The sequence below is a fragment of the Artemia franciscana genome, chromosome 19 (assembly GCF_032884065.1).
Source record: "Artemia franciscana chromosome 19, ASM3288406v1, whole genome shotgun sequence".
Classification (NCBI taxonomy): domain Eukaryota; kingdom Metazoa; phylum Arthropoda; class Branchiopoda; order Anostraca; family Artemiidae; genus Artemia; species Artemia franciscana.
Window position 1 is genome coordinate 6,979,510 of NC_088881.1, and position 25,411 is coordinate 7,004,920.

Consider the following 25,411-nt stretch of genomic DNA (forward strand, 5'->3'; position numbering starts at 1 on the left):
AGTCATCATCCGAAGAACTCCTTTCTCCTTCTGCTACCATTTCTGCAGCCAATGAATGTACAGAGTTTAAAGACTAGTGCCCAAGTTTCATTGTGTCCATCAAAGCGTCCAGGCTATTTTCAGGTTTGGTTTTATCTTGACCAACATGAAGAATTGCCTCTCTGCACTTCAATGAGTTGGGTAGTACACAAAGCATAAATCAAGACACTATATGAAGTCTAGATTTGCCCTTGGGATCTTTGATATGAAATAGACTTTTCAAAACACTTAAGGTGACATGCTCATGGACTCAAGGGATGCTTTTCTTAATCTCAGATAAACGTTCTAATAGGATATGCCAATGATTCTCCACGGAGCTATGCCATTTTTTCCAGTTAGATATAACTACTTCCAAGGGCTAAACCCAAACATGCCAGTAAGGGCATGTATCACTCAAGCCATCCAAGATCATGTCTTGATTCGGAGGTTTCAGTGGTTTCAGAGCTGGGTCCTGATGGTTGGGTACTATTAGCTTTGTTTGATTTAAGAAACTACTTCTAATTATTAAAAAAAAACTGTAAAAAACTGCCAGTTTTTCAACTGTTAAAATACTGCCATCTTTTAATCATTAAATATCATTAATATCATTATGATATATGAAATATCACTAATGATTGACATTAATGATATCATAATGATTGACAACAACATCATTTGTTGTTGTCATCAGTAACTTTGTTCTGGTAAAGGCAAAAAAGGAAATATTCTAAATTCATGTAATTTTTTAACCCTCATAACAAGAGACTAGACAAACAGCCATTGTAAATTGATCCTTTTAAATATTTTAGATTAATATAATATTTTAGCCCTTATAACTTGTATCAAGAGCTTGGATTATAAGCCAATGTAAATTGTGCCTTTTAAAATTACTTCTTTTTTTTTCCAGAGTTTACGTTTATAATCTTGCTATGAATAAGAATGTTTTTAAGTTGGAGAATCATTATTTCGCCATCTATATACTTTTCAATTGTATTTCAGTTTAGCCCTCTAGGTATTCCTGAAGTCATATATGCTCTTGCAATATGCTCTTGCATATATTTCCTATGGCCCATGGGCTTTTTCTGGAATAAATTGTTATTATATAATATCTAGCTTCATAAAAGGTAGTATATACTAGATAAATTATGACCTTATAAGGTCTAAATTTAGCCCTGAAAGTCAGGCTGGATGAGTGCGAAATTATAAGTGTCCTTATGGTAAGACCACCTAGTGGAGATTGACAGGGTTCAAATTCTCTATGAGTAAAAGCAAAACACGATTTCTAATTTATCTAATTTTTTCCCTAGGTTTTTGTATAATTAAATATCTGATTTCCCGCTAGTATTTTATCAAGGTTTTAGATGACTGTTGATTCTTCTCTTGAAAGAGTCAAGAGAGAAAAATTTAGGGATAACTTCCAACGAAGATCATTTTAGATCGAAATGCTATGTCGAATGAAGCTGTTCTTCATGTTCTCTGTTTTCGGCTTGCTCGCCTCAAGATGACTGGACAGAGCTGTGTGCATTCGTGTCTGTCTTGTCGGTTGGACGATTGGGGGCACAATACGAGAAAGGTCTAGAGACTGAAGCGAATTTTAGTACTTGCAAAAAACATTCATCAACGCTACATCAAACCTCTAACTGACAAACTTGGAGAGAGTCGCGGGGAACGACTAAATCCGCCCTATTAGCTTTATTTTGGATCTTTTGGAGTTGTGCCAACAATGTTTTCAGAGAACCAGCACACAGTGGGTATCCATACTTGGGGATGAGACTGATGCAAGACTTGTGAAGTGGGATGATCGAGATGAGCGGTAGAAGGTTTCTGCAGCAAAGGGTAATCCCCAGCTTTCTTGCAAAGGAGGTACTAACCCAATCAAGATGAGTTTACAATAGAGGTTAGTATAAGTGTCCTGGCCTTTACTTAGAAGACGAGGAGAGATTAGACAATTCCCGGTGAAGGGAAAGAAAGCAGAAACATTCAAAAAATCTTCCGGATTTACAGCATAGAGACCAAAAGGAAAGAGGTAAGCAATCTAATACCAATAAGCAATCTTAGCTGGTTAAGTAATCTTAACTTAGTAAACTCAGGTGGTCTACATACCACTGAACATTAGAAAAGGAAGAATAAAATAAAAATTCTGTTTTAAAGATTTTTTTTATCTTAAACTTAAATTCACTGCTCAAAGTATTTTTATATATTTATGTTTTCTTTTTCTCTTTTTTAAACCATAATGAAAACATAATAATATATGATTAGGTCGATAAAAAACAACAATTCTTTAACAAGAATGGTAATAAGGACACACCACGTACAGGAGAGGCCGTGGAAATAATTACAAATGCATGAAAACAAAATATATTACAAATCTTTACATCGAAAAAAAAAAAAAATAGAAATTATAGTGAAATAAAATTCTGAACTGCTGAGTTTCCAGGAGCAGCAGATCTCAAGCAAAATGATGGGGAATGGGGGTAATGTGACAAGGGTACCAATAAACAAAATCTTGGTGGGGGGGGCAATGTGACAAGGGCGCCACTAATTGACCAAATTGACAAATTTATTTTAAATAAAGAGTGAAAAACAGAAAAAAAAAAACAAGGAACGAGGGCGCCAGGAAAAATCTGCGGGCATCCCACCCTTACCCCTTGGATCCACCAGTGTTTCCAGGAATTAATATCATTGCATATGAAATATTTCGTTTATTTTCATTAGTTCTTTCCTGTCATCTTGATTATTATAATAATTTGATATTCATTTGTTGTTGGTGTTTTGAAAAACAAAGATGCGTATAGCTTTCAATAAAACGCAGAAGATGTAACCAGCTTCAGACCTACGGATAGGGAAGGAGGGAAAGGGCTACAGCCAGGCTCCTATTTTTAGTAATTTTCTTTTTTTTAAGTTTGACTTTGGACATCCAATCAAATTTTAATCATTTTAAGATTTATTTATTCATCTATATTAGTTCCTATTATCTCTATATTTACTATGATTGTTTATTTTAATTTCTGTTCGTTTGGGGTTCCACTTATCCTTTAATAGTAATTTTTGGTCGTTTTGGGTTTGAATTATTATAAGAATTTGTTTCTGTTGGTCTAAAGTTTAATTTGACTCTTTATTTTCGTTTGAAAAAATCCCTTTTCAGAATTTTTTTATTAATTTTACAACAATGACAAGCTTCTGCTGATCATTATATCTCTGGTATAATTATGTAAAGTTTTTTTAATGGCTATTTGCCCGAATTTGATCTAAAATCTAATGTTAATCTCGAAAACCTATTTATTCTAGCATATAATGTAAAATGTAAACATAATGTAAACAAAACGAAACGTTATGAAAATTTAGAGGTCAACTTGGTGAAATTGATTCGAAAATGTAATGTAAATTTAATATAAAATACTTGTTTATGACTGAAGGACATAAACAACCATAATTTCAGACATTCAGAACTAGATGATTGGTGCACTAAAATAAAAGTCAGCAGTAAACCATCATTTCGAATTTTCTCGCCTGTCTTTTAATGGACTTGGTCAAATTAGCTTCTGAAGAGTTCACCAATCAATATATAAACAATCTAAACAAAAAGTCAAGATAAAATAGTTTGCCTACATTGATTGCTGCAATAACTGGTATTTTAAACCCATAAAGCAGCAGTCCTATATCCTGTAAGGATGACCAAAACTCCTTTAATCTTTCTTCTTGTGGTTTGTACATTTCAAGGATATCCAAGCCTCCAGAAAATACTGACTTTAAATCCTAAAAAAAAAAATTAAAAAGGCAATTGGCTCACACAATGTAAGATAATATATCTCCTACAAATACACTATATGTTCAAAGACGCTACCGCATCGACGAGCTACCTACAACCGGAATGCAAGCTTCACTAACGTTCCTTACCAAAAGAGAAAGTTTCCAGTAGTCTTTTGTGGATGCCACCAGGCGGCTCAGTAGTTCCAGTTCCAAAATGTGTAGGGAAGTATATGGACTATCATCAAGTCCTTTCACCTCTTTGACTTCTTCTTCAGAAAATCTAGCCACCGGAAGCTCTACTCTTTTCCAGTCAGCAAACAATGAGGCCATGCTATTATATACAATAATACACTGTTATTGATTGTGTTATTGATTATTGACTGTTATTTATTGATGGGATTCCTGCTCACTCCCGCTCTCTTCTGTACAATCAAAATCTATACATAAATGATCTCTACACAGTAGTGATATCTAAATAAAAGAAATTAAATATTAGATGGCGATAGCCCTCATACAGAAGCTGTAAGTGTTCAAATTTTCCAGTGCAGGTAAGTTTAGAGTAAACAAAAATAAAATTAGACAGCAAGCCTAAGGATAGAAATGAATATCGTGAGTGGGATTATATTTATAGGTTGTTTACAAGCATATTCGAAGGGTTATTCATGCTTCTGAGATCTCAACATCTCTGCCTTTTTTCATATAATTTCCTATCTTTAAGCAAACTCCAGTGCTTTTTCAATTTACCCACTCCCTTCAAAATAAATACCTGCACACTTTCCCAGTCATTCAATAAACTATATAATGTTTCAGGATCAGTTTTATTACTGATTATCTTTTATAGAATGAATTTGTTTTAAATGCGATTATTACCATGATTTGCAATCTTTCACAAACCCTAAAGCAAGTTTTCAATTTCTTTTTGAAGAAATACTTCTTGTCATGAAGCCCAAATACCCAAATTTGGTATTGGCAAGAACCAAATACCAGAACCCCTATAAAAATGACAGTTCTGAAATCATCTTCACTGTTCCTTCCTATACCCACATATGGTATAAGCAAGAACCAAAGACCAGAACCCCCTATAAAAATTACAGTTCTGAAATCAACTTCACCGTTCCTTCCTAAATCTAAGTCTTGTTTATGCTACTGGACAAACGGAATAAACAACAAATCTTTAAAGAACCAACCCCTATGTTAAACTAACTCCCTCCGCCCCGATCTCTGTGTTAATTTTGCTATTATACTAAAAAAATGGAAGCGCAAGCTTTTTTAGTGAACCACTGGAACGCTCAAATAAATTAAGTACAAATTAAGGTGTATAACATGTCCAAGTTTGAAAACCAAGCACTCTTTACATCAAAGATGCTTTCTATTTGCGTATTTTTCTCAGTAATCTGATAAAAGGAGAGTAATCTGCAAGAACACATCCAGGGAAGGGCGATTACGGGGTTTGCTCCCTCCCCCGAAATGCTTTTACGACTTTTAAAGGTGTAACAAAATGGAAATAAGAAAATTTATAATGTTTTTTTAACTTTTTTTGTGTGGCCTCAACCCCCCAAAAGAAAAATCCAGGGTATACCATTGATTTAGATACATCCAATTATTTGGAATAGCTTGAAAGGATGTAGATTCATTAAATTATTTAGCAAAACTTACTGTTATTGAACTAATATACTATGTTTTCGATGTGTCTCTTATAAAATAATAATTAAGAGCACAAAAATGAAGTTTAAGGAAATACATGCTGATGGGAGTCTCCCCTTGGAATATTGCATGTCCCCTAAACTAAACATCTTTTCGATAAATTTGTCTGTTATAAAATAAAAACGAAGTTTAACGAAATACATGCTGGTAGGAGTCTCCCGTTGGAATAATGCATGCACACCCCCTAAAACCAAACCAAGGCTGTTCAATACTCATTTTCCTTGCGTTTCGCTAGCAATGCCCTCCATAGCCCTAGGACTACTTCCCTTTTCCCTGATCAAAATTATTCCCTTCGACCTTCTCTCCCACGTTCTGCTTCAACAAAATCCACCTTCTTGCCCTAATAAAGGTTTCCACTGAAAAATATACAAGAACTTTCATTCCTACATAGTTCATATATTAAATCAGTGAATCTTCTCACCCCCTCCCCCCTTCCTTAATCCCTTTTTACCTTAAAATTTCAATGTTCATTTTGTAAATTTTGTGCCTTTTTTTTCGCAAAACTTAAATGTCCTTTTGTTTTAACTGTAGTGTTCCCTTTTTAATTTTATGACTTTTAATTGTCTGACATTTTTGCTGATTGACATTAACCTTTAATCTTACGAATTTAAACTGTTTTTGACATTTTTAATGATTGACATTGACCTTTTGATAATTTTTTTATATTTTGTTATCCCCAACCTACCATTTTTTATTTGCTTGTTGTTCTGTTTTTTTTTACGCTAAAGTACGAATGTAGCCCAATTGGGCTATTGATAGCCGTTTTTAGGTAATAAATCTTGCCTTATTTTCCCTTCTATTTCTCTGGTTTTTTTTTTTTTTTTTTTTTTTTTTTAGATGCTCAAGTCAATAGAAATTACTATAAAATGTGGTTATTTTCTTATTCAAGGTCATCGTTTTCAAAAGGAACTGGCTCTTCGATCTCAACAGCAATATTAAGTTGAGAAACATTAGGTTGAAGTGGGCTAAACATTTTTAAAAACATCATACTTAGAATAGAAACATAAATTTTAAAACACCCCGATCAAAAAGGTACCATAAAATTAGTATTTTATGGAAGGAATTGAGTTTACACAAATACTTGATAAATACCACAAGGAATTTTCATTTCTTCTGGATTCAACGCAAGGCTTTATTTTACTTAAACTTTCTGCGAAATTTTGGAGCAACTCACAAAGAAAATCCATGTGGAACATATTTCTCTGCCAAGGCCTCACAAATCCAGTAATGGGACAGGATCTTCACTTTCGCTGGGGTGTTTCCCCAGTAAAAACGTGGGTGAAAAACGCTTTTAGCTTAGTGAACTAAACCTTGACCATAAATATCACGCTTGGTATACAAACAATTCGGAAATGGCATTTATGGCTATAATTTAGCTGAAACTAATAATGAAACTAATTAAATAAGTACTTAATGTACTTATACATTAAGATACTTATACATTAAGATAACTAACAATTTCAAGGAAAGAGAACCAAGTGAACTAATCCAGATAGAACCATTATAGGTCCAATCCAGATATTTTTTTAAGGAAAGAGGAGCAATAAATTTCTAAAGAAAAGTAAGGGATACCAAATGCAATTAAAATACCTTAAAACTCAAGCTCAAAATTACTACAAAGATCATAGAAGCTTCTGGAAGAAAGAAAAACGAAAGCATTCTTTCAAAAATTCTAATAACGTTCTAACAATATGTTATAGCTTCTAATAATAAAATTCTAATAGCGTTCTAGTAATATGCTCAAACTTGGAAAGGCTTCCTGTCTTGACAAATCAGGAATGGAACTTTTTCCTCGTCAGTGGTCAGCATTTTTTCTAATATATAATAGGAAGTGGGAAGGAAGGAGCAGATTCAGTCATTACTATTCTTTTGTTATTATTGGAGCAAATGATACAGTCATTATGTTGTTATTACTGAAATCACTCATTGGCCTTCATCCATAGAGTATTGTCAGCAACGTATCATTTGTCTATTGAAACCTTTATAACCCATAAGTCACCATAGTAAACTTGTCTTTTTGTAATCATATATCCTATCTTATTTGTTCATGTTGACGTCTATACAGGTATATTGGCCTAAACCTCCGTTTCCACCTCAAGGCTGCTCCCAGACCACAGCCTACATTATAAGGCTAATTGTTGGTAGACACTTAACATATGGCGAGACTGGGCTAAACGTGAACAGGCGACCAAGAAGAAACGCAACACAAGTATATCTAATAATCAAACCTTTTCATAACACAATAGCATCAACTGTATAATATAGTATCAGGTATCAATATAATATCATGATATAATATCAAGCCTATTGATACCTAGACAGCTATTGTTTTAGTTAGCCTATCTTTTCTGATTTTCTTTTATCTAGCATACAGCATTGGTTTAATACATCCATCTTTAACACATAAAAGGGGACTTACCGAAGTCAGAATTACACCTTTGCATTTGTTTTCGAGTGCTGCATTTAGATTTTTCTTGAGATCCAACAGCATTTCCAAATTTAGACTATTTACTGGGGCTTTGTTCATCGAAATGACAGCACATCCTTAAAGAGCGACAAAATTATTGAATGTTACAAATGAACTTTAATGATACAGAACTTAATAGTATTTGTGTCAAAGCAGCACAACTGGATGTACAGGAAGAAGCAAATTCTCCCCTCCGAGGTTAGTCAAAGAGCTGTCCCCAATGGATTCAATTAGAGGGATTTACCACCCACCCACCCTCCTAAATTTTGAAAAAGATCTTTTTTGATATTTTCATTGAAAAATAGGTTTTTTTTTATTTTTATTGAATTAACTGAAAAAAGATGCCCCCTAGATATTGACAAAGCCAATTCATGAATATGTAGGGGGATGTAAAAAAAAAAATCTTCAATATTTTAACGGTGATACAAAGAAAAATTTGCTACTTGGAGAAATCGTCAACTAATTTACCCAAATCCAGTTTCTTTACCTCATCTTTTTTTTATTGTCACAATCATGAGATCACTGAGTCTGTCACTTCTTACTGTCAATCACAGATAATCCTTCACACTCCCTAATGCCAACAAGAATCACTCATTGTCACAGGCAAAGCAGCCACTAGCTTTACCAGTTTTGGCCCTGCAGAATAGACAATTGAAAAGTCAGATAAAATTTCGATAGCTCAGAGAAGATCCAATTGTGAAAAATCACTTTTTCAAAGATACAACTTTCCAAGAGAAAGCTTCAATTCTATGCAATATTCATTGACACAAAAAATCCCTTTAAAATACATAACCTTTTACACTTTTGAAACTTCAAGAAAATCCAAACTTCAGGGGTCAAAGACAGACAAAGTGTCGAGCAGAGGCATATTTTGCATGACATGTTGAATCATCTTGCTCGTCAAATGGTCTATAGCCTCGAAGTACAGAAATTTATTGGCATCTGATTGAACTACCAGGGATCCAAATATGCTTTTTCCTAAGTTGTTCCATTCCTTAGCGTCTCAGCTTTTGAAGTGTCTTATATATCCCAGAAATATGTGCAAATACCTTGAAAGTCAGCAAACTTTCTGACTCACGTTGCTCACACAAAGAATTTACAATGACAAACATTTTTTCCATCATGTGCAAAGTTGAGACAAAAGAGGCCGAGTTGATATCATCCAGTAGTTCTTCTGCTTCACTTGCTGCCTTGTTCTTGGAACTATCAAAGACTGAGACAAACACATCAACAATACAATCGAATCTGGAATTCCACAAATAATTCGAGTCAAGTGTGTGCTGCACAACATAAGTATTTAAAGTCTTTGCACCACAGAGAAAAATCATAAAGTTCACTGATGTTTTTTTAAGCACACAGTCTAAACCGAGCTTAAACTGTGGGCCTGACAATGTAAACAAGCTGCATGAGGCACCTTCTCCCAAAGCTTTGCATGAACTCTGTTAAATTACCGCTCATAACAGATGCGTTGCCATAACATTGACCAATGCACAACAATCAAACTGACAAAAAAAAATTCGATAGTTTTGCAAATCAAGCTGGATAAGCTTTCAGTGTCTAGTTGTCATAAGTCATAGCAGCTGATTGGTCACTTAACTACTGTCCCATGTAATATTTTCCCGAATAGGATTGCTAATTGTTCTTTTCCAGAAACAACTCATCAACAAAAAGAGCAAAATGATTAACTGATTTTACTTCTGAGATAAGGTCTTGATGCAACACATTTCCTATCAGTGTTCCCAATTCCCATTCAAAGAGTAAAACCCTTACGTAGTAATTTCCAGTCCGTAATAGTTTACAGTTCAGTCACTAGATCTGTCTGAGAGAGTTCATCTAGATCTTACAGGATAAGTCCTTCATTAGAAATTCAACTTACATTTAGGCAATTTTAAAGAAGAAAATTTACAACTCCAAGACTTTGGATGAACCCTGATAATGATTTTTCTCAGATAGGTTTTGTAAATGAACCCTAAGCCAGAGCCTTCATGTGTGGGGGAGGGGGAAGCCCCCCCTCAATATTTTTGGTCACTTGGTAGAAAAAAATATGTTGGTAAATTTGTGGCACTTCACCCCACTATTTTTCCGAAACCACTAGAATTCTTTGTTCAGTTCAATAAAGACCACAAGAATACTGTCATGTCATCTACAGAAATTTCGAACTTGGTTGGTAAACACAGCAGATTTACTTACTCCTGTCGTGATTTAAATGATGGTGCCACAATTTTCTATTTGGTTAAATAAACAGCATTGGTCACTTGGTAGAAAAAAATATGTTGGTAAATTTGTGGCACTTCACCCCACTATTTTTCCGAAACCACTAGAATTCTTTGTTCAGTTCAATAAAGACCACAAGAATACTGTCATGTCATCTACAGAAATTTCGAACTTGGTTGGTAAACACAGCAGATTTACTTACTCCTGCCATGATTTAAATGATGGTGCCACAATTTTCTATTTGGTTAAATAACAGCATTAAAATAATGACATGATATATACCAAAACCTAAATCTCAGTTAGTAAATACAGCCGTTTTACCAACTTGTGCAGTGATTTTATGTACTGTGTTCAAAACAGACATTATGCTAATTATTGACAAAAAACAGTCAGTAAAAATGACCAGCCAGTCAGTAAAATCTCTAGCTAGCCCCCCCCCCCAAGAACATTTTGGCTAGTAAACCTGCCCCTCACTGCCCCTAAACTATTAGTGGATCAGAAGTTATGATGTTGTTTTAATTTTCTTAGTTTTAATTTTAATGCTTTAGTATTTCTGCTGATGATGATTGCTGTACATATGATCAAAATATCTGGACTTTTGTATCTGTCTTCACTATCTAATAAATGGACTATATCCCGTTGTGAATGTTTATTTGATAATATATTGACACACCTTTCAAAGTCTCAAAATCCCCACCCAACAAGAAAATCTACTTGCCCCCCCCCCCTCTAAAGGTGAGGTCTAAGTGCCAAAGTACTATTGATGCATCCCTGTTAATCTAGTCTAGTCATATAAACTAGCAAGACATATTTTATTTCCAGGTTTACCAAAATTCGTTTGTGTAACCTGCCATATTTCAAACAGTTCGTGGTAACAAACTGTAGTAAGGAGCGACCCGGCTCAATAGTAACCAAAACTCTAAAAAATGGAATTTTGATACCAATAACTATATCAAAAGAATCGCATTTTAATGCTGGTTTTAAATATATAAGTTTCATCAAGTTTAGTCTTACCCATCAAAAGTTACGAGCCTGAGAAAATTTGCATTATTTTAGAAAATAGGGGGAAACACCCCCTAAAAGTCATAGAATCTTAACGAAAATCACACCATCAGATTCAGCGTATCAGAGAACCCTATTGTAGAAGTTTCGAGCTCCTATCTACAAAAATGTGGAATTTTGCATTTTTTGCCAGAAGGCAGATCACGGATGCGTGTTTATTTGTTTTTTTGTTTTTTTTTTGTTTTTTTTCCCAGGGGTGATCGTATCGACCCAGTTGTCCTAGAATGTTGCAAGAGGGCTCATTCTAACGGAAATGAAAAGTTCTAGTGCCCTTTTTAAGTGACCAAAAAAATTGGAGGGCACCTAGGCCCCCTCCCATGCTAATTATTTTCCCAAAGTCAACGGATCAAAATTCTGAGATAGCCATTTTATTCAGCGTAGTCGAAAAACCTTATAACTATGTCTTTGGGGACGACTTACTCCCCCACAGTCCCCGTGGGAGGGGCAACAAGTTACAAACTTTGACCTGTGCTTACATATAGTAATGGTTATTGGGAAGTATACAGGCCTTTTCAGGAGGATTTTTTTGGTTGGGGGGAGGGGTTGAGAAGAGGGGGATATGCTGGGGGAACTTTCCATCGAGAATTTGTCATGGGAGAAGAAAACTTCCATGAAGGGAGAGCAGGATTTACTAGCATTATTTTAAAAAAAAAAATTAAAAAATAAATCTGAAAAAGCTTTTTCAGCTGGAAGTAAGGAACAGCAATAAAACTTAAAACAAACAGAAATTTTTACCCATATAAGGGGCTCACCTCCTTATAATACCTAGCTCTTTACGCTAAAGTATTTTTAGTAATTTCAACTATTTATTCTATGGCTTTTGTGATTCAGGGGTCATTCTTAATGAATTGGGATAAAATTTAAGCTTTAGTGTAAAGAGCGAGGTACTGACGATGGGGCGAATCCCCTCATATATGTAATAAAAACATGAGAATACAAAAGTTCTTTACGTAAGCTAATTTATAAGTTACGTAAATCTTTTACCAATAAAAAGATTCGTAAAAAATTAAAAGTTCTAGTTGCCTTTTTAATTAACCAAAAAATCGGAGGGCAACTAGGCTTCGCCCCCGCTCTTTTTTTCTCAAAATCATTCGATCAAAATTATGAGAAAGCCATTTAGCCCCCCATTTAGCCAGCCAAAACGAAATGCAAATTTCGTTTTGATTATTCCTCTGCGGAGAGCCAAAATCAAAACATGCATTGATTCAAAAACGTTCAGAAATTAAATAAAAAAACGAGTTTTTTTAACTGAAAGTAAGGAGCGACATTAAAACTTAAAACGCACAGAAATTACTTCGCATATGAAAGAGGCTGCTTTCTCATCAACGCCCCGCTCTTTACGCTAAAGTTTTTTACTGTTTTAAAAAGAAGAATTGAGAGAAAGAGTCAAACTTTAGCGTAAAGAGCGGGGCGTTGATGAGGAAGCAGCCTCTTTCATATGCGAAGTAATTTCTGTGCGTTTTAAGTTTTAATGTCGCTCCTTACTTTCAGTTAAAAAAACTCGTTTTTTTTATTTAATTTTAACCAAAATCCCATTACTTAGCTTGCTGACCTGTCACTGAGCATTCAAATATTCAACTATAGTTAGCCATGGTGAAGCTAGTCAACTCCCAGCTCCTTACTTCCACCATCTGTAGCAAGAATCAGATACTCCAAGAGCCAGCTTGGAGCTCTGATACTGCTTAAGTGGGCTAACTGCAACTCCTGTAACAATGTCAAGTAAATTCTTAGGCCTACTCATATTTTAAGGACATAAGAAACATGGATACCTCATTCTGTAGCTCAGGCTTTAGACACTGTTCATACCAGAATAGCCACAGACTCATAGATGCTTTCATGTTCAATGGGACTGACACAGCACAACATGTTTCTTAAAATTTACAACAATCACAAGATTTAGATGTCCACCCTTCTTGTGGGGCATAAAATTTTTAAAGCAGTCCTAAAATTTTTCAGCTGCAATCTGACTATAAAATTAATTTCTGTTTTAGTGAGAAAATTAAAATCTTATTGATTCGAGAGCCCACAAAACATACCTCTAAAGCCTATAGAGTACACTTTACAGATCTGTTTGACAATTACTTTATTACAGATTTTTCAGGCAAAGGTGACCATGTGTTTTTGACTTTTCTTGGCAGCTTCAATTTCTACTGAGGCTTTTTGAGGCTAAAAGGCAGATCAAGTACAATTGAAGTAGCACTTTTTCTCCAGCCTTGTATTTTCTTGAAAATCAGAATACAAAACCAAAAAACATTTTTCAGTTTTTATCTTATCAGTTTTCTTTTTTTTCTCATTTGTTTCAAAAAAGCTTAGCTGACTGAAGCACATTAGAGCACAAACATAGTGAGGAATATTGCAGTAAATAAAAACAAAATATCATCTTCTGAGAAAAATAAATTGGCTAAAAACTTAAAAAGATAAAACTTTAGCTTAGAGGCCTTTTTCTGTCTTGTAAAGCGGATAAAAAATGAATGAACTTTGAAAGTAAAAATGAAATAAAACCAAGTATTGTCGAGCACCCACTTCCATGACATTGTCATTCCATGTGCTTAGAACTGCAGTATTTGATATTATATTATGATTGCTTTGCTTGTTCTCTAGTGTACATTATTGCTTGTGCAGTTCTTGCACTTATATTGCTTTTTCTTGTTGGATCATGGATTAAAGAAACTCTTTACTCAAGGTTGTTGCATGGTGTCAGATGTAGGACATGGTGTCATGGTGCCATCTGCCACCTCCTTGGCAGATGAATGAAGTTGGTTTGAACAGCATGCACAATTGATGGTTATAGGACAACTGGCCAAAAAACAGAAAAATCACAGTGTTTCTACCTTCTCATTTGGATGGGAGAAAAGGGCAGACAGATTTTCAATACTTTCGAATTAGAAAAGGATCAAGTCAATAAAGTTTAACTCCCTATCAAATGCTTCAAAAATCATGCAAGCCCCCCCCCCCCCTCCAAGAAAAAAATACTGCGTTTGCAAAATACATCTTTGAAAAGAAGACCCAGCTAGAAAACAAAAGTATTGAAAGATACATCACAGAACTTAAAACATTGGCAAAATCATGTCTGTACACAGAACAAGAGGAAATGATTCAGGACTAAATTGTCTGTGGAATTCAAAATCAAGCCATTCAAGGGAAGTTGTTGGCAAAAGGGGTCTTATTAACTCTAGATGGTGCAATGTCAAGATGTAGAGCCAATGAAACAACCCAGGCTCAGTTGACATCATTTAATGGAAGCAAACCAGTACCCAAAAGGCAGGAACCTGCTGCAATCACACATGGTACAAGCCAGAACAGTGCCCAAAGTCAGAGAGCTCCCACCAATACCCCCCTCCCAAGGATAGAGAATGCTATTTTTGCAGTGGAGTATACTTCAAGAACTACACATGTCCAGCAAAAGGGAAAATCTGGACCAAATATAGAAAGCCAAACCACTTTGCAGGCGTCTGTTGCAGTGGCCAGTTGTGAGTGTGATTGATGAAGAAACAGAGTTGCTTGGAGTTACAGTTGATAATGAAGATACAGTGCTCCTGTATGCCATTGAAAAAGACAGTGGTCAGCAGTTGCAAGTTCAAGGAGAAACATGCAGTTCTTCAGAGACAACAGAAGCAGCATCACAACACAGTGTCTAGGCTGTTACCATCAGCAAAGGTGAGGAAGTCAGTTTATGTGCAGAAGACTCTGGGTGGTAAATGGATCACAGCAACAGTAATTGCCTAATCTGAGTTTCCACAATCTTACATAGTCAAGACATATGATTGATCTGTCATCAGATTGAACAAAATATATTTCTCAAACCACCTTGGAAATTACTATGAAACAAAAGACCTTGGTGATCAAACAGTTGTGGTTTTGACCCCATTAACTACCCCAAACAAAGCTCTTCTGCTTCAGAAATCACCTCCACCACTGATAAATCAGCTCTACTGATCACCACTCTGTTCCTCACCACTAGAATGGGTGGGATCAGAGATTACCCCATTGAACTGAATATTCAGTTCAGCAGCATGAAGCAGCACCTGGTCCCTAAGTTGGCACCAGAACACAGTCTGGAAGACTGATCAACCCACCAAAGCAATTGAACATGCAAATAGTAATGTTTAAGGGAAGTAGGCACTGTGCATATCCAGAGTAAACACCAGAGAAGTGAGCCCAATATTTATTCTTGTACATTTTTAAGAAGAGCTTGAGTGTAAGTGTGAGAGCAGAATTAATTAGTGTATAGCCATTAAGTGTACCTAGAAAACACAAAAGAGAAGCAAGCCTAGCGCCATCTTGAAATGTACATAAATTTTAGTGATAGAGGCAAAAACTGGCACACCCAAGAATCATCTTGTTCAAGATTAAAAGAAGGGAGATGTTGTATTTGATATTATATTATGATTGCTTTGCTTGTGCCCTAGTGTTTTTTATTGCTTTTACTGTGCTTGCATTTATATTACTTTTTCTTGTAAGAGCCTGGGTTAAACAAACTCATTAGCCTACTTGATATTTTTGCAGGAATAATTTTGTGTTGGTGAATCACATCTAGGCTAGGCCTCTACCTCTTCTCTGCTTGTAGATTTTGAAAGAATCTATGAAAATAAGTGCTTAGATACAGAATTCAAGCTCATAGTAGATTTTGCTCAAATCCAGAAGTTTCAAAATGACAGAGTCTCAAGATAGTCAAATCAAATTGTTATTTTTTTTTTTCAATTCCAGAGAAAAGAAAAGAAGTATTTTTTATTAGTGATATGACAATTAGTCTGATTCTTAAAACAATTTCATAGTCAGGCTTTGTGTTAGCCTATAATAACATGATTGCTTTGCTTGTGCCCTAGAGTTTGTTATTGCTTGTGCTGTGCTTGTACTTACATTACTGTTTCTTATAGGAGCCTGGTTTTAACAAACTCTTTACTTGAGATTTATGCAGGAATAAAAATGTGCTGGTGAATCACATCTTTGCTAGGCCTCTACTTTTTCTCTGCTTGTAGACTTTGAAAATAAGTGCTTAGAAACAGAATTCTAGCTCATGGTAGATTTTGCTCAAATCCATTGGTGCCAAACCCTGCCAAGACCACCAGTGTAAAAGAAGCTAGCTACAAGCCAAACTTGATTTCCTCTTTTCAAAATTAGGATCAGTCTTCAAAGAATCTTTAAAGCCTTAGGGACAAGGAAGAATGGAAGAGAGGGTTTAAGATCCCCTTCAAGGGTCCTGGTTTGAGTTTTAAACCTATTCTTGAAAACCTTATTTGCCTGCTTTCAAAAAGCTACTTATATTTTTCTGGAAGAAAGTTTCAAAATGACAGAGTCTCAAGACAGTCAAAGAATAGTGTTTTTTTCTCAATTCCAGAGAAAAGAAAAGAAGTAGCCTATTTTTTATTAGTGACATGATAATTAGTCTGACTATGATAACAAAGGATATGCATAGAATTGATTTCAGAATAAAAAGAAAGTCCTAGGCTAATTCTTAAAACAATTTCAGTCAGGCTTTGTGTTAGCCTATAATAAAACAAAAATATATCAGAACTTCTCATTTATCAAGCAAATACACCCATTTCTTGCATTTTAGGCAAGTCTCTCATCAGAGACCAAATTACCTTACAATAACAGTAGTTGATTCCTTTTTCTTCATGAATAAGTTCAACCCTGTCAAAATTGTTATAATTTTATACAATACAAAATTAGTGATAAAATGAATCCCCAGTTGTCCATATACTCCACAATTTAAAATGTAATGCAAAACTGACCATTTTTGTTAGAACTAGATTTGATTAATGGATTAAACCTACACATATTTTAGAAGATGAAATTCATCAGGCTTGAAGATTTCAATTTTGAGTTTTGCTTTAATTGTGAAATTCATTTTTATTGCTGCAACTTGATCAGTTCATGTTTTCTCCTGTTTGTCAGTCTCTGTTTCTTTGGCTATCCATGTTTTCCTTTCTCAGAATTTATCTCTCCTTCCCCTTTTCTTTCCTCTCTTTTCATCTTTTTTGGGCACAGTGGGTGCTTCCTGTATCTCTGCCTTCATCTGCTTCAAGAGAAAAATTACAATAGCCTACTTTGTATAAACTTTGAGTGATATACATTTACTGAAGAAAAATTTATAATGCATCAGTTAGAATTAAAACATAGTGTTAATATACACATTAGACTGAATACTTCTCCATCAGAGGGGAAGGGGATTCCACCCATTGGTGAGGGTGCCCAAAAAGCAATAGGAGTAGCCTAATTAATGTTGACCTAAAACTAACCAAGCTGAAAAAATTAAGGCTTGTAAACAACCTGTACTATCAATATTTGTTGATATGTGAGAAAGGGTGCTACAGAGTCTTAAAGCAGCAGAGCTTTTATAACTGTTGAGCAAAATTTTTCTACTCATGTTTAAAATTTAAAAATTATTGCTGCCTTAAAAAAAAATCAAAACATAGATGGTGAGTTTGTCAAATCAAAACATAGATAGATGGTGGGTTGATGAACTTCTTGGCAAATATAAAATAAAACAAAGAAATTTTCAGATAGGAGTCAAATTTTGTTTTCAGGTACCAAATTTTTCATTGCACACTAAAAAATTATATGTCCATGTGGGCAAATATCTGGTCTATTTCTATTTTTGGATAAGAGCAAGAAAAGTCGTTTACCTGTTGCATAATATGACGTTAAAAATATCCTACTTATTTGAATCTATTATATGGTAGTTTTATTTAAAAGCAATCTTCTCTAAGAAGAGGGCCGGGGAATATTTTTTCAATATCCAAGGGGGATATATTTGTTCATATTTCAATGAAATGCAAAAAAAGACATTTCCCAATGAAAGTGTCCTCCCAAAAGATATTTCTTATAATGTATGCGGAGTGTGGGACAATTTCGTTTTCATTCTGTAATACATGCCGAGATTCCTGTAGCGCCACTTTGTCACTTTCCCCTGACAAACTTAGGGCCATGTTTCGAAAATTTGTTTAACGCAAAGAAATTTCGACACTCAATTAGCAATAATCCAATTGTCTTTGCTTTTTTTTGCCTAGATATCGAACGTCTAGAAAATTTTTGGCCTGGAACCTTTCAAATTTTTATCAATGAATTTTCGTGATTCATTCTTAAAATATTTATTAAGATTTCAAGTTAAATTTCGATAATAAAAATTTAAGTTATTTTTGGCATATCAAAAAGTTTGATCTTTAAATAGAATATGTTATCTTATATAAAGCTTTCTAGGGAAAAATAACATAGATATAGGCTCTTGTAAGTAAAAAAGTTAGTAAGACGGCACTAGACCCTGAAAGTCTAAACCGGCGGTGCTTATCTCCGTTTCATGGCCTTTCAGCCAGGAACTACAATGGGGGGTTGGGGGCCAACCATCCTGTGCTTTCACACACCCTTGTTGCTTACCTTCCCCAGATTTCTCCAGGTACCCATTTTGAGCTGGGTCGACTCTGGCTGAGCTTACAGAGTCACGCCACTGACCCCCGTCCCAAACCAAATAGCTGGTCACAACTGGGATTGAACCCGTGCCCCTTGGACACATGATTCCCACGCCAGCGCGCCAACCACTCAACCAAGACGGTACTTAAATAGGCTCTTGGGGCGCTAAATTAGAATTAGGCTAATGCAAATTAAGTATCTTTTCAATTCGTATGATATTAACATAAAACTCCTTTTTCTTTATAGTTCTATGTTCCACTTTTTTGTTTCTTGTAGTGGTCTACGACCTTGTAGTAGCACAGTTGACAGATGCTCTGCTTGACAATGCGAGAATACGAGACCCGATGTTCAATTTTAATTGCAACACCGTTGGGTGACAGGTTTACTAACTATTCCTGTAAAAAAGGTCCAGCAATTAAATCATTTTTATTACGTTAGAAAACCATCTTTCAACCATTATAAGGTTTAAAACCTTTATAAATTACTGAGCCCAGATATCATTTTTGCCATGCCTTGTTTTGATGCGATATCTGAAACATCTATTTTTTTATTCATTGATAATAACCTAAGGCGAATTATTCTCGAAAATGCATGAAATAGTAAATATCAAAGATTTCATTAAATATGCGAATCAATGTTAGACTCTGGAGAATACCTGAGAATAAGAGGCAAAATGTTGGTGGAAAAGGCACATGTAGAGATTTGAGTTCATTCTCTTAAAAAATACACACAACTGATTGATGGGGCACTGTAATACAACTGTGGAGTTTTCAGCTATTTGATTCCAATGGTGCAGTTTTAATTTCAATCACATAACTTTTCAAGGGCTTTCCAGCTATTTTTTTAAAATTCTAATAGATTTGTTTCCGCAATCAAATCTTGCCGTCAAGGTTAATTGAAATACTATTTAACATTTTGTATCAGCTTCAAATAGTGATTCTTCTCGCTTAACAGTTTTTTTTTTTACACATTTTAAAAAATTTTTGGTACTATAGGCTAGAGGTCGTTCTTTATACATAATTCCTGGGCCTGCAGGCTAACTAATTTTCACTGTTTCACTCACTTATTTCTTTTAACCGTATAAATGCATAATAAAATTAATTATAATAACTCTTACTTTGGTACAAACTTTATAAGTCTATTTGAGGCATACGTCTTAGGTATATATCTTGATATGTATCATGTATATGGTTGAAGAAACAAGAAAAAGAAAGGTGATAAGTCAGGACTGTATCCTGGATTTTTTCGGGGGAGGGGGGTAAAAATAATTTTTCGGGGGGGGGGATAACACAAAAAAAGCATAAAAAATTAGTTTATATTCATCTTGCTTATGTTTTTACGAGTCGGATAAACATTTTTTTGGGGGGGATTCAAACCCCCTAACAAATCCTCCCTCATGGATTCGACCTTGTGGTATGTCTTCTAACTTTACATGGAATACACGCAGCTATGTTGGCCTCAGGAGGCTTGGCAATGTAATGAGTTTTTAACAGTAGCAGTAAAAATAGGCAAATGGCAGCAAATATGAATCCATATCCAATATGACATTATCTTCTATACGAAGATGAATTTTTGTCAAAAATTGTATTTTATTTTCAATATTATGTTTTCTGACAAAAATTACGTAGACATACCTATTTCTTTTCAAATTGACCCTTAAACAACTTTCTACGATGCTCTAGTGAAGAAAAGAGAAAATGACGCTCGAGGTGGATAAAAATAAACACGAAAAAGCGAGGACACATCAGCACTACCAATACAAGTGATTGTCCTCGTTGTTCAAGGGGGAGGGGCTTTAAATGTACTGAATGAGGTTTTCGACAACAACGATTCCAGTGGTGGTTCTAATTCCGAACTTTAGTGCATTAACTTCTGCACAATCATCACGAAATAGAAAAAAATCGAGGCAAATTGCCAATCTATTGAGAATTAACGAGTGTATGTTTTTTTTCTGCTCCCCAACGGCTTTTATAAATAAAAAAAAAAGACAACTTTGATATCATCCCATAGCTGACATTCATGTCTAATTATCTGCTGTATTACACTTCTGATATTGGATGTACCAACTCCCTGTTATTTACACGTTTAGAATTTTACCCGGGAAAAAGTCGTAGTAATAGCATTATTCTGGCTCCTGTATGGATAGATCTGAGACTAATGAATCCAATGATCCAAGTATCTTGTACTTTTAGTCAAGTTACACGTGCAGGATTGTCGTAAAATCGCTTGTTTTAGAAGAAACATATACCCTAACGCTTATATTTTGCTAACTAATCATTAAAATTACTCATATTTCAATAATATGAATTATTATATTTTTCCCTTATTCACCCTTATATTTTGTATTGTTTATTTATATGGCTTGGTATTTTCGGCTCGTTACGTCGTCCAACCCGTGTGATCCAGAATAACGCTATCCGAGTTCTTTGTGGTGTGGGGAACCGGGAGTCCGTGACGTGGGTCTATAGTGAAATAAATATAATGCCTGCAGCCGGATTGCGTTATTTTTATATATAAGTATCATAATGAGAGCCTTCCAGATTGCTTTTGCAGGTACATTTTGTGAGAGGTCAGAGGTTCACCAACACAATACTCGGATGCGAGGAAATATTGAGGTTCCTCGACTTGCTTCTGTCAAATGAATCACATTAATCTTAACCCTAACGCTTATATTTTGCTAACAAATCATTAAAATTACTCATATTTCGATAATATGAATTATTATATTTTGTATTGTTCATCGATATGGATTGGTACTTTCAGCTCGTTACTTGGTCCAACCCGCGCGACCCAGAATAATGCTATCCAAGTTCTTTGTGGTGTGGGGAACCGGGAGTCCATGACGTGGGTCTATAGTGAAATAAGTATAATGCCTGCAGCCGGACTGCGTGATTTTATATATAAGCTTTATAATGAGAGCCTTCTAGATTGCTTTGCAGGTATATTTTGTGAGAGGTCAGAGGTTCACCAACACAATACTCGGATGCGAGGAAATATTGAGGTTCCTCGACTTGATTCTAGTAGGTCCTTTTTTTCTTATTTATAGAGCTTCCAAGCTTTGGAACAAGATTAGTAATGTTATTAAGGATAATGGTAATTTCAACCAGTTTAAATCTGATTTACGTGTGAAGTTGCTCAGTAGGTATGCTTTCGAAACAGATTAACTATATTTTCAGTGGGTCATTTTTCTGTATTTTTTTATGTGCTGTTTTGAGGTCTTATATTATAGTGTTTCGTTGTTTTTCTTTTATGTTGGTTTCGGTAAATGGTCTCATGCTCCATACTCTTACTCTTTTTTTTTTATTTTAGCACATCCTCGCAAGCTCTGCTATTGTTGTGCTATTATATAAAAAAAGATTATTTTCAATAAAATTGTTCTACTACTACTGCTACTATGACTACTACTACTACTAATCATTAAAATATGTATTAGGGCATTAGTTAATAAACCATTTCAGGTGTGCAAATCATTCGCATTAAATTTGTAGTAAATACAAATTAGATCGCAATTTCCAACTGGAATGTACACATGGTCTCTCTTTGCACGGACCCATATTATGTACCCCGAAATATTTTAGCCAGTCTATAAATGCTGAGGGTAATTCAAATGACTGGGAATATAGGTCTTAAAATTCCAAGCAGCTAATAGGGAATCAACCCATACCATACTATTCCTCCAAAACGGCCAGAACATGTGTACTTTTTTCTAGAAAAATCGGCCAAAACTTGTCTGAAGGAACTATGTAAATAAAAAAGGAAAACCAAAAATTATAATGCATCAACTTTTATTGAAAACCACCTATATATATATAAACACACCTAAATACTTCAAGTAAGAGCTCAAATGTCATTGTCAAGGTAAAGTGATAAGACACTTCAAACATATAGAATTAACATCACTCATTACTACGCGGGTCTTCCTCCACCTCCCTTGCTTGACCTTGTTTTTGAACCATACACGAGCGGGCAACTGATTCGAAGAGTTTCTCAATTTCTGGAGCACAGTGAACAAATTCATGCTTCCAAAAATTGAAAATTGGGTTTTTAATCAATTCAATAAAAGTAATCAACAAACCCCACGGATGAGGTCGGTTAACGATCAATCGCTCTAAAAGAACACGGGTAATTTGCTCCTGAAGAGCCTCACTATTAGCCTCTGAGAAGAGACACAGCAGTGCACAGCTAAAGTAGTAAGTATGACTATTTGGAAATCGGAGCTGATTTGCTATAGCATTTAAGAATAAATACCGTCCTTCAGTATCTAAGTTTACAGCAAGAGATTGAAAAATATCCATATGGGCAGAGTGTCCAATTGTTGACATAGCAGGGGTCATACTCTTTGACTGAATTGCACTGATTGCCTGCGTGCCCACGTACAACACAAGCGCATTAATCATGGATATGTTATAACGCAATCCTTGATCAGGGTTTACTTGGAGTACGCTACGTAGCTCTGATAAGAATGTTACAGGTCCTCTTGTTTTCAAATAAGCATCCAAATCGTTTTTAAAGGAGAGAGGTTGGATGGCTGCAGCGAAATTCGCAACGACTCTAGGTGCCTGATGAATCTCCGGCAGCCTATCTACTTTGAGATTGGGGGTAAATGGGTCAGGTAATCGCATACTTCTTGGGAAAGCAGACAGTATCAAATTACGCATCTGAATACAATTGGGTGGTATCACATCACAAAATCCATAATGATAATCACATAAAAATTCAGGAAAATCATGGAGCAGCACAAGTAATAATCGCAGTGTTCCTCTGTACAAAGTCAACATCGGTTTCCCTAGTTCAGTATTCCTCAAAAATGGGACCATGAATCTAAACAGGTCTATAACCAATTGTGCATACATTGTCCAACCACGCTGTTGGATCAATGCCAAGAATCTTCCGATGAAAACACGATGGGCAATGATTTCGAGCCAGGCAAATGCAAATCCAGGTGCTTTACATGGTCGAAGAATATGGAGTGTGTTGTAGAAAGCTTGCATAACCTGTAAGAAAGAAATGATTTAATATGAATAAGAAAAAACTATTGAAATCCAGGGTGAGTGTTTCCTGCATCTATGAAAGCTCTTCCTGCATTTATGAAAGCTGTTGGTCTATTCAGAAAAGCAATTTTGAAAAATTAGATAACGAAAATAATTTCATAATTTCATGTGCCGAATGTAAATTAATACTTTCTAATACAATTGCTTTAACCCTACAGAGCTGAACCTGTGTGTATATATTAACCACGGTAATTCGAAAGGGTGGAAAGTAACGCAACCTAAATCACAATGGAGGGCAGAAAACCCCCCTTTTTACTCTTATTAAGAAGCAGCTGCAGCAGATAAGATACGGAGTATGGCTCTTCAAATCCTGGGAGCTCCTTTGTTAGTATCCCAGGAATCACCACGGATTTCAAATTCTACTTCTCTCTGACCATGGGCCTTGCCAATGGTTTTTGACCCTGCAGCTCCTTAGAAGCGGCACAGATCTGGAGCCACCTTGTACGAATTCTGTAGACCTTATGGGAACCCTCACGAGTTAGAAGAGTCTGCTACGTTTTGAAAAGAACAAAAAGAGCATAAAAAATAAGGGGTCAGAAGGGAAAGAAGATTAAAAATTCATAATTTAAATCAATTTGGTCTATAAAAGATTTGTTATTCTAAAAAGATGGCAAATTTTGCTGCACAAAATGAGATAATAACACGTGATTATTCTCCAACAGTGCTTAAATTAACATAATAAAAAATAAACATTGCATAAATAACAAACAATAATACATAAAGAGGTCAAATATGTATTAAAAAGAATTAAAAAAAAAATTGCGTTTATTGTTCTATACGATATACAAAGAAACTAACATACACAGAAATTAACAGAACATAGGGAAAAATTACCTTAATCTATTTACTACATTGGAAGCTAAACAAAGGTTTTTAGCGAACCTAAATGTAAAAAACCAAACAAAAGCATTCCCTAACAATTACCATTTTCAAAAAAGAAAAAAAAGCTCAAGAATATACCCTGGAGTCATAGGTGGGAAAAAGTACTAGCTGCTAATTTTTTGGCCGACTTTTTTGGTGTAATAAGTTCTTAAGAAAATGAACAGAAATGTTTAAATTTAGAAATATTGAATTACTAAGTAGAACTTTCTTAGTGAGGATAATTCCTTTACATGAATATTCAACCAATATTTATCCATCGCGTAGGTTCTATCTTATTACCCCCCCCCTTTTTTTCCTTACCATCAAACTCAAGAACATAAGATGGAGGCCTCCATACTCAAGAAGTTAGAGAAAAATGACAAAAATTTCACACTCAAGTAACAAAATAAAGTTTGCACAGTTAAACGAGACAATTCTCATGAGATGGACCTGGGGTCAAAGATCAAGCTAAACTAATAGAGGGTATAGCTTGAAATTGAGATTCTAAGCCTAGTCTGATATTTTCTTTATTCTGATCCTATCTTCATAGAATCTCAATCCTTTTACGTAAAAAGGGGTGGGAGTATGAGCAAGGCCGTATCCAGGCAGGGGGAGGGCACCGCGTTTGACCCAAGTCGTAAATACTTCCGAGCCTGAGTCGTAAAAAAGTAACAAAAATGCATATCAATAAATTTTTGATGCGTTTTGTAAGTTTTCTTTAAAAAAAATCCTGGATATAGCCTTGGTTATAAGCCATGTACTCGTTGAAGTATGATAGGCCATGTTTTACGGATGAAGGATGATAGACTACCACAGATTATGCTTTAGTCCATCTATCTGGGACCAAGTTAAAAGCATGTCGACCCCAAACAAA

At 35.1% G+C, this 25,411-nt stretch overlaps 2 protein-coding genes across 4 annotated transcripts in view; both read right to left on the minus strand.

The window, feature by feature from the left end:
* Positions 1–17,633, minus strand: part of LOC136039231 (enoyl-CoA delta isomerase 1, mitochondrial-like) — a 34,066-nt gene extending 16,433 nt beyond the window's left edge. Inside the window, exons 1-3 of the mRNA XM_065722773.1 lie at positions 17,489–17,633; positions 7,892–8,016; positions 3,628–3,774 (exon numbers count right to left, since the gene is read on the minus strand). Of these exons, the coding sequence (XP_065578845.1) occupies positions 3,628–3,774; positions 7,892–8,016; positions 17,489–17,585 (369 nt within the window). The 5' untranslated portion in view covers positions 17,586–17,633. The remainder of the gene's footprint in view (positions 1–3,627; positions 3,775–7,891; positions 8,017–17,488) is intronic.
* Positions 17,634–22,393: 4,760 nt separating this feature from the next.
* Positions 22,394–25,411, minus strand: part of LOC136039232 (CCR4-NOT transcription complex subunit 1-like) — a 41,498-nt gene continuing 38,480 nt past the window's right edge. For all 3 annotated transcript variants that reach the window (XM_065722776.1, XM_065722774.1, XM_065722777.1), the window contains exon 7: positions 22,394–23,619. In XM_065722776.1, the coding sequence (XP_065578848.1) occupies positions 22,522–23,619 (1,098 nt within the window). In that variant the 3' untranslated portion in view covers positions 22,394–22,521. The remainder of the gene's footprint in view (positions 23,620–25,411) is intronic.